The 15,043-nt window shown below is 43.8% G+C and overlaps 2 protein-coding genes across 3 annotated transcripts in view; one reads left to right on the forward strand and one right to left on the reverse strand.

The window, feature by feature from the left end:
* The window catches only part of nr5a2 (nuclear receptor subfamily 5, group A, member 2), a 66,257-nt gene extending 62,887 nt beyond the window's left edge, over window positions 1-3,370 (forward strand). The window contains 1 exon segment of the mRNA XM_034081837.2: window positions 1,401-3,370. Coding sequence (XP_033937728.1) covers window positions 1,401-1,648 — 248 coding nt within the window. The 3' untranslated portion in view covers window positions 1,649-3,370.
* Window positions 3,371-5,477: 2,107 nt separating this feature from the next.
* The window catches only part of LOC117445751 (adhesion G protein-coupled receptor D2), a 95,747-nt gene continuing 86,181 nt past the window's right edge, over window positions 5,478-15,043 (reverse strand). Inside the window, exon 25 of one of the 2 annotated variants that reach the window (XM_034081593.2) lies at window positions 5,478-6,461. In XM_034081593.2, the coding sequence (XP_033937484.1) occupies window positions 6,324-6,461 (138 nt within the window). In that variant the 3' untranslated portion in view covers window positions 5,478-6,323. The remainder of the gene's footprint in view (window positions 6,462-15,043) is intronic. The other variant, XM_034081594.2, reaches the window with a different exon arrangement.

Genomic DNA, 15,043 nt, shown 5'->3' on the forward strand with positions numbered 1-15,043 from the left:
AGTGCCTTGAAGGATCTGCTTCTCATTCTCTAGACCTCATTAGCTGCTGATTTATCTCCCCCTCCTCCCTCCTAATGCTCTGGGTGGGTGGGTGGGGTATGTGTGAGTGTGGGAAGGGGGTACTGTGTGAGAAATAGTATGTGTATTTCAATGGATTCGTGTTTGAGCTTCTGTGAGAGAAAGGCAGAGATTTGGCGTGAAAGATGGTGTATTTTAGTGTGCGGCAGTGTTGGTCCAGAGGTGTCAACTAAACACACAGACTCTGTCTTTCTACATTAGCTCACTGTGAGCACACTCAACCTGGGGTCAAGCAGATTAATAAAAGATCACACACACTCAAACTGAGCTGCTATCTGATTAGATATTCTGCCGCCCTGCACTTCATAATCATGACAAGTACACGCAGCGCTCAGGCCCACCATTATCCATTTAGCACATTTTGCTCTTGTCTTGCAATAATCTGCTCAAACCCCAAGTGAGCTTATTATTGTCAAGGAAAAGTGCTTATAGCTACGCGTAAGGGTAGGATTTTGGAAAGATGCAAAATGTATTTTGCACGTGGAATTAATAGTGAAAAAAGGACTTCCCACCAATATGAATGTATGGGCTCTAAATGTAACCTGCAGTTTAAGTGATTACTGTTTTTAAGATCAATGCTTATTATTTTTCCACAAATAATTAAAACGCATTCTGTTTTGTTATGATATAAAAGGATGGTTAAGGCGTTAGGTTAAGGAGCAGCTCTGGTGCTAATATGACTGTAACTGTGCCCTACATAATTCATTGACTCCTAGGGAATGAATCTCTTGGGATGAGGTTTGCCTTTACCTGGTTCCCTCCACATCGTCGTCTCAAGAGACGATTCAGAGAATAATAAAAGAGAAGGGGTACTTCGTCATGCAGTGCATGATAAAGTCCTCTTTAGAGTTATACAAAAAATAAGTGAAGTGACAAAGATTGGAACCTTTTTGTCTTTTAAATATGAACCATGATAATAATAATAATAATAATAATAATAATAATAATACATCATATTTATAGCGCATCATGGATCATTCATTTGTTTCCTTGAGGATACGGTGGTAACATTTGAGTTATAGATCCTGCCATAAAAAAATCTGAGTTAATTTGAGACATTAAAAGTGAGCAGGAACACTTGGCCTTAATATACTGTAGGACTAGATGTGCTCATGCTCTAACCATACTGATAGTACTGTACTGTGGGCACATTATGCCTTCAATTCATTCAGCTGCTGTGTGACACTTTTGGAATTTGTAATTATTTGCCATTATGTTAAGGCTTCATTATTATGTGTTATTGCTTTCTTCTTATAATCAAACAGCACCCACAGATTGATAAAGTGTCATCCAATCGAACCATTTTCTCGTTCTTTTGATAGATGTCAAGAACCTGGAGAACTTTCACCTCGTGGAGAGTGTCCAGGAGCAGGTCAACGCAGCGCTGCTGGACTACGTCATGTGTAACTATCCGCAACAAACAGACAAGTTTGGCCAGCTGCTCCTCCGGCTGCCAGAGATCCGAGCCATCAGCCTGCAGGCCGAAGAATACCTTTACTACAAACACCTGAACGGGGACGTGCCCTGCAACAACCTGCTCATTGAAATGCTTCATGCCAAGAGAGCTTAGGAGAGGACTGCACTACCCATAATGCAGCTGTGCAAACATCTTGAGTTCTGCTGCTGCACACAAACTCCAAATAACTGAACCTCCATCTCAAAGTTGTGATGACCTGGAGGATGGAGAGCAGAGACTCATAGCAACTCTTGTTTATATAAAGCTCATTTAGATTATCAAGTTACAACTTGGAGTACAGATCTGGACAAACACTCATTCACAGAGACAAATAATGTGTACACACTAACAGTATATGGATCAATTTATTCTATTAAAAAAAGTATGAAAGAAGAGCCTCTTCTCCTCGACTACAAAGACAATATTAAAAGTAAGAAGAGAAAAACACTTGAAACAAACATGGCTCAAGATGGGATCCTTTTGTCTGCACGAGCACACCATTTCAAAACTGGCAGGTTGAAACTTAAGAATGAACAACCCTTAAATGTTTTGGCACTGGTGCTACGACAGGAACCTGAGAAACACCACCGATCTTCAGCAGCTTTGTGACTAGAACGGTGGCTTTTTTGGTCGATGATCCTACAGATGCTCTCTCACTGAAACCAGCTGTTAGCTGTTGTTGGTACTGTAAAGACGAACGGACAGCCAGTCAACCAGGCCAAAGACTCTAACTTACTGTCACATCTGTTTTTCAAACTCATAAAAGATGCCTGCCATGGCAGCTTGATAGGGAGAGGGAAGAACTGAAAGAAAAAAAAAGTCTAAAAAAGAAACAGTCTTTATTGAACAAAATGATAGATAGGCCAATAATAAGAAAAAATATGAGTTTTCTTTCTCTTGTAATGGAAGTCATTTGCTCCTCATGGTCATATTGTCGTACCCGTTTCTTATTCCACCTCCCTGAATCATCTTAAACTATGTACCTCAGAAAGACCAGTGTTAAATAAATTCAATTAGTGATGTAAGCTGAAACAAGTGTATTTATAGCCCCTTTTTCCTGCAAAAAACACCCTCTCTTTTGAGTATTTCATTACAACTGGAACAAAACAAAGTGTGATTCTTGAGACGGAGAAGGATCGACCCTGCCTTTGTCCGGAAAGACCAAAGCCTGCTGCAAAACAGAAGGAGGAAATTACAAAAACCTTAATAATCAGTATTATAATGGGGGAAAAAATTGTGATGTCACAGTTATGTGAGTCTTGCCTTATTTCATTACCATGCTAGCTAACCGTGCAGATGTGAATGAAAATATGTACAAATATGTATATAAAGTATTAATGTAAACATTAAAAAAATAATAATTCAACAGGTGTTTACATTCATGTGGTCATATGGGAGAGAACTGTGATGAAGCATAAATTGCAAAGCAATGATTTCCTAAAAAATGAAATCAACAAAATGAAAAAAATATCCTCTGGTTCGCTTTCTTTGGTGTGTGTACAGTGTTTATTTGTTATTTGTTTTGAGCAGTACTTAAATTATGTCGTGAGACACTAAAATCAAGAAGGAATCACACTTAAGATATTAATTTCTATCTGTGTCTGCTGGCATTTCAACTTTTGTTTTTTTAAGCATTGCTGTATAAGGGTTTTGTTTCACTTACAACCTTTTTTGTAGATTTCCTCTCCTTTTTTATTTACAGTGCTTTTACCTTTTTGATGTACAGTATGTCACTGGTTACGCTTAATAATGAAGATAATTTATTGCGTGTCTGGGTTTCCATCTTTGTGTTACATGGCGTGAGGTGTCCATGCCAGAATAAATTTGTTTTCTGTAGCATGTTCTCATTTTGTTTCCATATTTAGTTCAGAGATGCAGGTCTGGAGCTAAATAGTGGGCTTTAAAAAACTAAAGAAATCACCATCTTTTTTGTTGTCCTTTAAATGTTAATGAGAGTCAAAAACATGGAAAAGGATATTGCATTCAAGACCGTAGGTGTGAAAGATGTTGGAAGTTTTTTTCCTCAATCAGCATCAATGTTTTTTCCGGTTTGCTCTTATACCAAAGACGGCATCTTTCCTCCTTGGAGCTGTGACTTCTAGTACTGTGTCGGAAATGGCTTTCTTTTCTTAAAAAGTGGCACCCTAAAGTATTTTCATGTGGAACTTTTCACATGTACCGTTGTTGTTACTGTTTTTTCAAAATGTCCCAATGCTTGCCTCCCACAAAGACTTATGGTTATTTGTTTACCTGTCAACATCTTATCAATTAGGCCGTAGAACAATCTGAAGTCTTTCTTTTTTTGGCATGTTTATTGTACAGAAAATGTACTTAAAATCCCATGTTATTAAGCAATTGATGCTCTTGATCTATTTTCTGACACCCACATCAGACAATCTTTTCATCAACAACTTTCTCAAAACCTGTGTTGAGGTTCTGCAGCTGCTTTAAATGTGCTTTACATACATACATACATACATACATACATACATACATACATACATACATACATACATACATACATACATACATACATACATACATACATACATACATACATACATACATACAGGTGAGCTCTACACCACATGCAGGCAATAAGACATGCACATTAATTTGGTCAACGCTCCATTCGCAACAGCAGGCTTTTTCTAAATCAAATTTAGTAAAAGTAAAAAAATATACGCATTTTGTCAGAAGGTATCTATGTTAAAGTTTGCCTTACAACATACCAGTCTGTAATTTAAGATTAACTCTTTAGAGACATGCTTAAACAAGGAATATATTCATGTATGTATTAGCATTCACATGCACGTATTCCAACACATGGATTAACAATGGATCAAAATGCCATTTCCCTTCTGCTTTTCTATGACTTGTGCCCCCCATGCTGATATTCTGACTGCCCCTATTATGGACCCTGTCATTGGGAGTGTCTCTCTTAGACTAATTTAATTTTCACTCATATTTAAATAAATAATTGTTATGCTTACAACTCCAGATTCTGGCTTTCTGCAGGAACCTTTTTTTAGTCCCTGCTAAAGAGCAGTGACTTTCCTGGGGAGAAAAAGGTTCCAATTTCTGATTGGCTGGGCGAATTGCAAACCATGCCCCGTAAAACTCTGAAAGGTTTTTGTGAAGCCGCCATTTTATTTCCTCGCATTAGCATTAGCCAAGCGCACCAACGGAGACTAACTTATGGCAACACAAAATAAAACCTGGGATCGGTGGAGTGATGAGGAGGTGTTGGTGCTTCTGCCGATTTACCCGGGGCTTCGGGTGGCGATTTACTGCCACCCAAAGTCCCGGACTCTGGTGGCAGTATACGCCGTGAAGTTGTTTGCGGCCTGCCAGTAAACCCAAAGCAGAAGAAGTGACGTCAGCGGCTTCATTTGCGTTATCCTCCCTCAGGGACTTATTCCGGTGTGAACGCGATTTACTAGATAGTTCCGGGGAAATAAAAGTTCCGGGGAAAAGTTCCGGGAACTATTCCTGGGAAAAGTACTTGGTGTGAAAGCGCCAAATGCTGTCCATTTTTGCTGTATATGTTTTTTGTGGGAAAAATTAATAGCTACTCGCTTTGAATAACTTAGGAATAAGATCAGATCGGAAATAGGATGAGTTGTTTTACTTTAATATTAGACACTTTCACACCAGAGTACTTTTCCCAGTATAGTTCCGATAGTTCTTGAAATTTTGCTTTCACACCAAAAAAATCCGGAACTAGAACTTAGTTCATGAGAACCTTTTCACCCCCTTTTTAGTCCCTGACCCTGATAGAGAGCGGGGACTTTCATGGAAGAAAAAGTTTCCCATTTCTGATTGGCTGGGCGAATTGCAAATCATACCACGTAAAACTCGGAAAAGTTTTGTGAAGCCGCCATTGTATTTTGCTGGCATTAGCATTATTAGCATTAGCATTAGCCCAGCGCACCAACGGAGAGAAACTAACGTATGGCAACACAAAAAAAAACATGGGAGCGGTGGAGTGATGAGGAGGTGTCGGCGTTCTGGCGATTTACTCGGAAGGGTCTTCCGGCCCGGGGACTTCGGGTGGCAGTACACGCCGTGAAGTTGTTTGCGGCCTGCCAGTAAACCCAAAGCAGAAGAAGAAGTGACGTCAGCGGCTTCATTTGCCTAATCCTTCCTCGGGGACTCGTGTTAATGCGATCTGCTCTTTAGTTCATCAGAACTAAAGAGTTCTGATGAACTAAGTACTGGGAACTAAGTACGGCAAAGTGTTTGGTCTGAAAGCGCCTATTGTTGTAATTTTTTCATGCCACTTCATTTAATAGTTTGTGAGTAGAGTGACAGGAAAGCAGGGGAGAGAAAAAGGAATGGCATATCATAAAGACTCAATCTGACTGACATCTCACACTGACTGGTCACAAATAGGGCCCATTACTCAGTTTATGTATCTGAATGCAGTTCTACTGCACACTTTACTGGACGATATACAGTAACACTCTAACAAGTAATACAAGCATAAGAAATGCAAAAAACAATAAACTTTTAATTGACGCATTTTAGATTAAAGTTATAATTGAGGCCTTTAGCTCACATTATTATGCAGCGCATCTTAAAAAAAGAACAATGTTTAAAGCAAAAAAAGCCCTAGAAAACTGAATATAGTTACAAACAGTACAAAGGTACAGTATGCACTGATAAAAACACAGATGGGCTGCATCTCTACAGGGATCATAAGTGAGAAAATAGCTATAATACAAGGAAAACAATTCACCAGCTTTGATACAAAAAAATGAAACTTCAATCACAGTCACCAGCCAGGTCAGTCCATGTGGACGAGGCCATAGCTTTTCTGAGTCGCAGGACTTCGGGGGAAACAGGAGGCGGTCAACTCCAGCTCCATGGGAACATGAAGACTACAACCAGCCGGCAGGGCATCCCCCTCTGAGGAACCAGGCTCCTTGATAGGAAACAGGGATTCAAGTGACATAAATAAAATATATTTATTTACAACATAATAACAAAGTCATACAATTCACTGGTAGATTTTTAGGAAAAGGCAGGTACATTTAACAGTTTATCTGTATGAAGTTAAATTACAGCATGGAGTATCTGTAACTAATAGGTCTTTTTGGGTGTTAATAAAGCACTTTTATTTATTTTTATTTGGTCACATGAAATGTGTAATTTGTTGAAAGACACTAAAATACGCCTAAACTTATTTTACACTTGCTTTACGTTCCAGTGTTTCAGTATAGGATAAGACTGCTTGCATCCGATCATTTAATTTAAAGCTTGCTATCAAACAGCCTCACTTAGAAGATTTAACTAATTAAACGTCTTTTCAAATCATGAATTAATGCAATAGTAAGATATTTCCCCCAAATCTATATACAATTTTAAAATCAACCCATTATTTAATGTTTCATACATTAATCAGTAATGCAATTGAAGACTTTAGGTCTATTACCGGAAATGATTTAATAACAAAAGCAATACAACTTAAAAAAAACTGTGCAATGCCAACCTTTGACTCCCTCCCACAACGGGCACATATGTTGGTGTTAATAATAATTAGATCTTTATTATTTATTAAAACATACTTCTGCTATTACAGAGTGATTTTTAGCTCGATTTTATTGAATGATCTTAACGGCCCCTACACACGGCGGCGTGTGTTGCCGCTTCAACGCTTCTGCCCATTCACTTTGAATGGGGTGACGTCACGCCTCGCCGAACTGCATTGTCGGAGCAAAGCGTAGCTTTTCTCGCAGTGCTCGCTGCAAAAGTAGAGCAATGCTCTACTTTTGACGCTTCGACGGAAGCCTCGAATCATATGCCAGTAGAAGCTCTAGCCAATCAAACCGTTGCTTGTGTGTCCGGGGCGGGAGATTCAGGTGATTGGTTGTTGGTCTAGCTTCAGACATGCCCACTGGCAAGCGACAACGCACGCCGCCGTGTGTAGGGGCCGTAAGACCTTCACTTTTTTAAGGTACAGTTTTTGGGAAAGATACATCATAATCAGTTGCTCATATTTATTTGTCTTTCTTGTATAAAATACAAGAAAGAAAAATAACAGATAAAATGTAGCCTAATTGTTCAGATGTCAAAATACAACATACAGTAACCATATACCTTTGAAGGATTCAGCCTGCATTTATCTATGTTGCCATCAGTCTAATGGTTCAGATTGTTTGCATTACCCAATAAATACATGTATACAATTTGCCCTGCTCTTCAGAAATAATCATTTAAAAAAAAGTGTTTCTCATGAATTTACATTGTTTCTGTATATCCAATACATACATCAGCTTTTAACATTTTCAGGATTTCAGACTACCAAAACCAAACCCCAACAATCATAGCCCACTGGTTTAAATGTGTCTTTTAATAACCAAACTTTTGAAAATCTATTGTGTTTCAAAGGTTTTTTTTTTCTTCCTGATGCAAATTTTACGAGGGATTATGCGATTGCTGAGGAGTTGATGATAATGTTCTTGTGCAGCATTAAGAATGCTGGTCACAGCCTGGCAAGAGGCCAGCTCCATCCCCGGTGCAGGGTTGCAATCCTCACTTGGAGCTTGGCTTGCAGTGCCTGGCCTCCTGTCTGTAAATGTGTTAAACCTGCTTTCACTTGCCCTGCATTTGTATAAATAATGTATATACATTTATCCACAGACTCTAACAAGTGCCGCCTCAGGTGAAAATACTCAGAAATGCATGCTATGCGCATCCCCGAAGGTGGACATCATCTCCAAACCGACCGACTCAAAAGATAACCACACAGAGAGGGAAAAAAAAACACAAATGAATAACTTGCCAAAAGCAACAAAAACACACCGTTTTTCTTGCACACATATGCAGTGCTGTCAGATTCTAAACAAGTTTTCCTTTCCGTCACACAAACAGCCGCAAGTTGTGTCTGCCAGAGTGATGAGAAGCTTTTAAACTCTGGAACCACATCACTCGTGTTTACCGAGATGCGCTTGTATGCTTCCGTGCATTGTCAAAGCGCAGTCAAAGATAAAGAGATTGAGGGCACAAGAAAAAACAAACGCTTTTGGAAGTGTTCCAAGATTGTAAGAAAAATGTGCAACTGAACACTAGAATAAGCAAGTTTGGTATTCAGTCCATTATCAGGCAGGACCGGAGGGGCTTAGGAGGCCTGAGAAAAGCTGAACCTGTCTAAATAAATGAACCGCCCAGTGCCACATGCTGGATTAATCACTGACATCTTTAATAGACTATAACATTGTATGCATTATTTATTCAAATTTCTATTCTTCCTTATTAAAAACTTTTTTACAAGCAACTACCACATGTTTTAACACAAGGTTTGCTCATTCTGTACGGCTGGGTTTATTATATCATTCTAGGTATAAAACCATAAAAACCTAAAGAGTTTCTTGATCCAACAGGGAAAGAATCTCCAAACCAAGTAAAGAAAAGATTTTATTGATAAATAATTTGTTTATTAATCTGTTTTTGAGTTTTAAATCTGGCAAAGGCAGCCCAACTCTTCAGAGAGGCAATTAGCCAACTTTCTAATCACTTCTACCAAAAAGCAACTGGGGGACCCATTGTTGGGCGGCCTGATGGACAAACTTTAAAAATGTAAAGATCGAATTAATAGGCAAGTATTGTTAATGGGAACACTCACTATGCAAAAGACTCACTGTGGCATGCAAAGCAAATACACTAAGGTTTGGAGATGGAATGGTTCGAAGGCCGCTGTCGTTTCATTTCAAAGCATGCATTATACATCATTGTGCATAAAGAGGAAGCCTACAGCATTATGATGTTTTTTTTCCACGATGATTATCCTTTATTAGTCATTAAAAAGGGAGCGATAGAGAGAGAAAAATACAACTTTTAAGCACCTGAACCTCGCTGCCAGCATTCCATTAATTGCCTCCACAATGGGGAGAGCCTTTGGAGATTTTTCAATTTAAAAAAATGAGGAGCATGCTCATGTTATACCAGCACTTAAATCCTACAGAGCTCAAATAAAAAGGGACTCAAGGTTGCATCCGATTGAAAGCCTCCAACTACAGCCACTTCAGAAATCCATTTAGCAAGTGGGGGGTTAGAACATCTAATTCAAACAGAGTCGCCCTGTTAAAACGTTTGCACCAATGTCTTTTAAAAACACACACACACACACACACACACACACACACACACACACACACACACACAAACAAACATTTTCAGGCACACACTTTTCTTCTGTGTTTGCTTAGCTCTATTGTAGGGACATATGGACCTTGCACATAGAGAGATGACACAAAGAATTAATCTTGCCTGACCTCAGCCAAGTGGCGAAGGTGAATGCTTGACTACACGTGGAATCTTGACCTTTGCTTTGACAGTGTCAAAACGAGTGCTCCAAGGGAACGACAAAGAAAGAGGTCTGTGGTCATATTAGTACACGTTGTACACGTTGACCTGAATCTCTACACACTGTTCTTTGGCTGCAAAAACCTTGGTATTGACAATGTTTGCTCATAAAAAAAAAGCCAAAAGGAATTATTGAATTTTAAAATCAGAGGCAATAAAACAAATATATATATTTAACCAAAGCAACAAGGGGATAGAAAATATAGTAGCTACATAGGTGATTTTTCCTTTTTAGGGAACTGATGAAATATTACTACAATGTGAAAGCTTGAGCGGCTACGTGCCATTTCAATTAAGGGTAATTTATATTCATTGATTTGTTAATGTCACAGCCCCTGTATAGCTACTTGTAGTGCTTTACAAAACAAATTAAAATACTTTTTAGGAATAAATACAGTAAAAACACTTTATATAATGGCATTTTACAACAGGCATTACAAAGCAAAGATAATAAAATAATTAAAATAAACACCACAGGTATACAATACGTTTAAAAGGCATACTGTAGTTCGAATATGATCATCTCAATTAAAAGCAGCGGCAAAAGAGATATGTTTTTAGTATCGATTTAAAAATAGTAAGCGTTTCTGCGGACGTGCATGATTTGGGTAGTTTGTTCCAGAGTGTCGGGGCATAACAGCTAAATGCTGCCTCTCCATGTTCTCATTCATAACACTCCGTTCGATGTCTCACTATGGGATGCGCCTCATCGCGGAGCAAACAGAAGCATCAATCTCATTACGCCAATCCTGATTGGCCGGTGATTCTTGACGTCAACGTCAGGGGAAATCAGGTGTTTGAATGACGCATGCGTCATTCAAACACCTCTTCTCGCTTCAGAGCACATCTTGAACGGTAGCCGGGCTAGCTTAACAGTCCACAGACTGAACCCAACAAATTTTCGGTCGACGGGCGTTAGCCGGCTACCCGATTCTCTCACAGAAGAATATTATAGTCAACCTCGCCGTTCTTCCTCTGGAGTAAGGTAAGGTTTTGACTTCAAGTTAGCAACACACCAGTTGCTAACTTGTGTTTTTTCCCTCACTACCGACACCACGGTAGCAAGGACACTTTTTTTTTTTTATTCTTCTCTCTTCCACGGAGGAGAAAAGGATTACAGGAATATTACCATACCAGGTAATATCCTTGAGAGAAAAAGACCCACGCTGTCCTTTTTTCCCCCCGGATTAAAGACAGATCGGTAAACATTTTTTTCTCGAACGTACCTGTCATGAGCGGACCCTCTCCACGCCTCACGGCGAACGAGATGGATGCCTCTCCCCCTCACACCAGAGGAGTCAGGATCTCGGAGGCTCGGCGCTGCGGTTGCAGGTTGAAAGTGTCAGGCACAGACTCACACCAGATCTGTTCGTCCTGCCTCGGGCTGGAACACGCCCAGGAGGCCATCGACAACCCCGGCTCGTGCGGACATTGTGCCCGCCTCACCGTGAAGAGCCTCCAGCGAAGGTTGGCGCAACAAGTTAACCTGTCGGGACGGGACCCCCTCATGTCCACTGATCCGCCGAACGGCAATCAAGACACGGGGACGTCTGCCGCAGAGATGGAGCCCCTCACTGCGGTCTGGGGCTCACCGACAGCGGCACCCGCAGAACCGGAATCCTGCGCCATATCAGGCCGAGATCCGGTGGCGGCAAGAAACGCGGGAACGGGGCCCCACGCTATACCAAGCTGGGGCTCCCGACTGGACCTCACCACGGTTTCACCCGCGGAAGATGTCCTGGAGTTAGACTGCATGGAGGACGAAGAGTACACCTCTGAGTTCCTCCTGTCTGACTCGGATGAGCAAGAAGACGACATCTTCATGTCATCGACTCAGGCTGCAAAGCCAGGAGCGATGGCTGCTCCCCCGGGCGACAGCACACCAGCTTCGCCCTGTCTCAGTATGGACCTACAAGCCGTGTGTCAGCGCGCTGTGGCCAAACTAGACATCCCATGGCCCGAAGTGGCCAAGGAGACCTCCAGGTCCCGTTACGAGGGAAAACTTTTTTCCCAAACAACGAGGGCAAAGAGGCAACTCCTCCCGGTCTTCCCGGAGATGTTGGATGAGGTGTCGGTCTCGTGGAGAGACCGGCCCTTTAGCAACAAGGCCCCAATCCAGGGTGCCTCCTCCCTTGACTGTGACGGTATGGAGAGGCTTGGCCTGCTCCACATACCACCTATGGAACCGCTGGTGGCAGCCCACCTCCTACCGAGGATGGGCCAGCCGCCAAGCAGGAACCCCACGCTGCCAGCAAAAACGGACCGATTCCAGTCTACCATGACGGAACGGGCCTACAGAGCCGCAGCGTTGTCCACCAGGGCTCTGAACGTTTCCTCGATGCTAACCGCATACCAAGCGGAGCTCTGTGAGGATATGTCGAGCAATCCTGGACTGGCCACTCTGGACGAGATAGCCGCGGTCACAGACATTTGTCTCCGTGTCCAACGCTGCGCCGTCCAGGCCACGGGCAAGGCAATGGGGATCATGGTGGTGCAGGAAAGAGCTAGATGGCTCAACCTCACCAACCTCCCAGACCGGGAAAAGGAAGATGTGCTAGACATGCCCATCGTTCCCGAGGGGATTTTCGGCTCCGCTCTCGCTTCCATGCAAAGAAAGTGCGAGTCGAAAAAGAAGGAAGACGAGGCTCTCCACCTTTGTCTCCCTCGAAGGGTCCAGCCGCGGCCTTTGCAACGGCGGCCCTTCGCCCACGCTGCACCGCGCTCTGCTGGGTTCAAAGTACCGGGACAGCAGAGGGCGCAGCCCGCCCCGAGTCCCCAGCCCAGGCAGGAGACGAGGGCGAGTTGGTCTAGAAAATCTCCGGCTCCGGCTGTAGCCCAGGCACAGCCGACCCAGAATTTCGGCCAGCAGGCGAGGAAGAAGAAGCGAGCGGCCTGACAGCCCCTCCTTCTCCCCTCCGTGACGGAGCTGGAAGTTCCTTCCCCGGCTCTAAATGTGTCCCCACCGCCTCGAGAGATGCCTCAACGCCATCCTCAAGTCCGCACAAGACACATGTCACATCGTTATTGTCTGAATAAACCATTTTCCGCTGACGCATCCAGGCTCCGGCCAAGGGCGCAGCCTAAAAAAATGAAAAGAAAGACAATAAACAGTCTGTTAACCATAAATCCCCTTCTGAGAGCAGCTACGGCCTCTCTCAAAAGGCGGATAATAAACGGGTCTGTGAAGGCACCACCGCCACGCGCGTGCGCAGTGCCGGTTGGGGCTTTAAGGGCACTACCGCCACGTGCGTACGCAGTGCCGGCTAGAGCTGTAAAGAACGGCCCGTCAATCCTTCCCCTTTCAAGAGCAGCTACGGCATCTCTCAAAGGACGGATTATTGACGGGTCCGTGAAGCCACCGCCACACACATGCGCAGTGCCGGCCAGGGCTTTAAGGGCACCACCGGCACGCGCAGGCGCAGTGCCGACTGGAGCCGTGAGGGCACCACCGGCACACACATGCGCAGTACCGGCTGGAGCTGAAAAGGCACCTCCGTCACGCACATGCGCAGTGCCGGTCGGAGCCATAAGAGTGACATCCCAGCTGGCTCTAAGGAGCATACAGCAGGAGATACTCACGATGTCTGCCTGGGCTTCTCAAAACAGTTATAATGTATCTGTTTTCACAAACCCAGTGAGAGTCAACCCACATTCTGGAGAGAAGAGTTCTCTCTCTCCCAGAAAGAAGGGTTTTATCTATAAAGCCCACCGAGCGGAGTCAGATTACGGAGGAGAATGTCCTCGTAAAGCACCCGCTCAACATGGGTCTCATAATAAAACTAAACCCCGAACGCCACGGCTTACGGAGAGTTTTGGTGATTATGAAATGCGTAGTGGCACTACACCCGACTTTTCCAGTGCGGGACGCGCCTACGGGTGCAGTCCTTTCACGGAAGGTGGTCACCACGGACGCAGGTCAGACGGGCTGACAGGGGACTTACGAAGGTCGCCCGGTGAGAGGTCTCTAGAACAGAGACTTCCAGCGGGCACGCGTAAATTACCCGGAGCTTTTAGCGGTGTTCCCCACCCAAAAATGCTTCCTGCCTTCTCTCAGAGGACTTCATGTCCCCGTGAGGATAGACAACACGATATCGTGGGTGAACCACCAGGGGAGTTTGCGTTGTCTCCAGTCACACACACTGGCACACAAACTGATCCCTTGGAGCGGCAGACGTCTCCTCTCTCTGAGAACGACACGAGTACCGGGTGTTATGCACCTAGGGACAGAATTACTGTCAAAAGGTGCACCACTCTATGCAGACTGGACTCCTCATCCAAGGATCGTGAGTCCGCTGTGGGTGCATTACGGCGGAGCCGCGTTAAATCTGTTCGCAAGGGGAGAAAATGTTCAATGACAGCTGTTCTCTTTAATGCACGATTTAAACGCACTGTTAGGCGGGGACGCACTCGTACACGATTGACCTCCGGGTCCTCTGTACACGTTCCCACCCCTGGTTCTGTTCCCCTTAACTCCGGCCAGAGTGAAAGAGCAACGCCACACACTTACTCTGATGTTTCCACCCTAGCCCGCAATACGGGCTGGCGGGGATATATCAGCTGTTGTGCGGGCAGCCGTGGCAGCCCCCACCACGCAGGGACAGATTGTCTCAGGCGGGGAGGGCGATCCTTCACCCACGCCCAGAGCACGGGGCACTATGGGCCTGACCCGTGAGTGGTACAATCTGAATACAGTGGGACTCCCTCAGAAGGTGATAAACACTATTCAGAGTGCGAGAGCTTCCTCCACCAGGTCTCTTTACGACTGTAAGTGGAGGGTGTTTGAGGAGTGGTGCCTTCAAGAAGGACACATCTCTTTTCAATGTCCTGTCGGGGTGATTTTATCATTTCTACAGGACTTGATCGATAAACACAGAGCTTTCTCCACGATCAAGGTGTACCTGGCTGCTATTGCTGCATGCCATGTGGGCTTTGAGGGTAAGACGGCTAGCCAACATCCTTTGGTTTGCCGCTTTATGAAGGGAGCTTGCAGGCTCCTCCCTGTCTCCAGGTCGCTGGTGCCCTTATGGGACCTGGCAGTGGTTTTAAATGGGCTCAAAATGACCCCATTTGAACCCCTGGAGGGAGCTGACATAAAACATCTGTCACTCAAGACAGTGCTGTTACTGGCCCTGGCATCCGCTA

Source organism: Pseudochaenichthys georgianus, chromosome 4, assembly GCF_902827115.2.
Source record: "Pseudochaenichthys georgianus chromosome 4, fPseGeo1.2, whole genome shotgun sequence".
In the NCBI taxonomy this organism is placed as follows: domain Eukaryota; kingdom Metazoa; phylum Chordata; class Actinopteri; order Perciformes; family Channichthyidae; genus Pseudochaenichthys; species Pseudochaenichthys georgianus.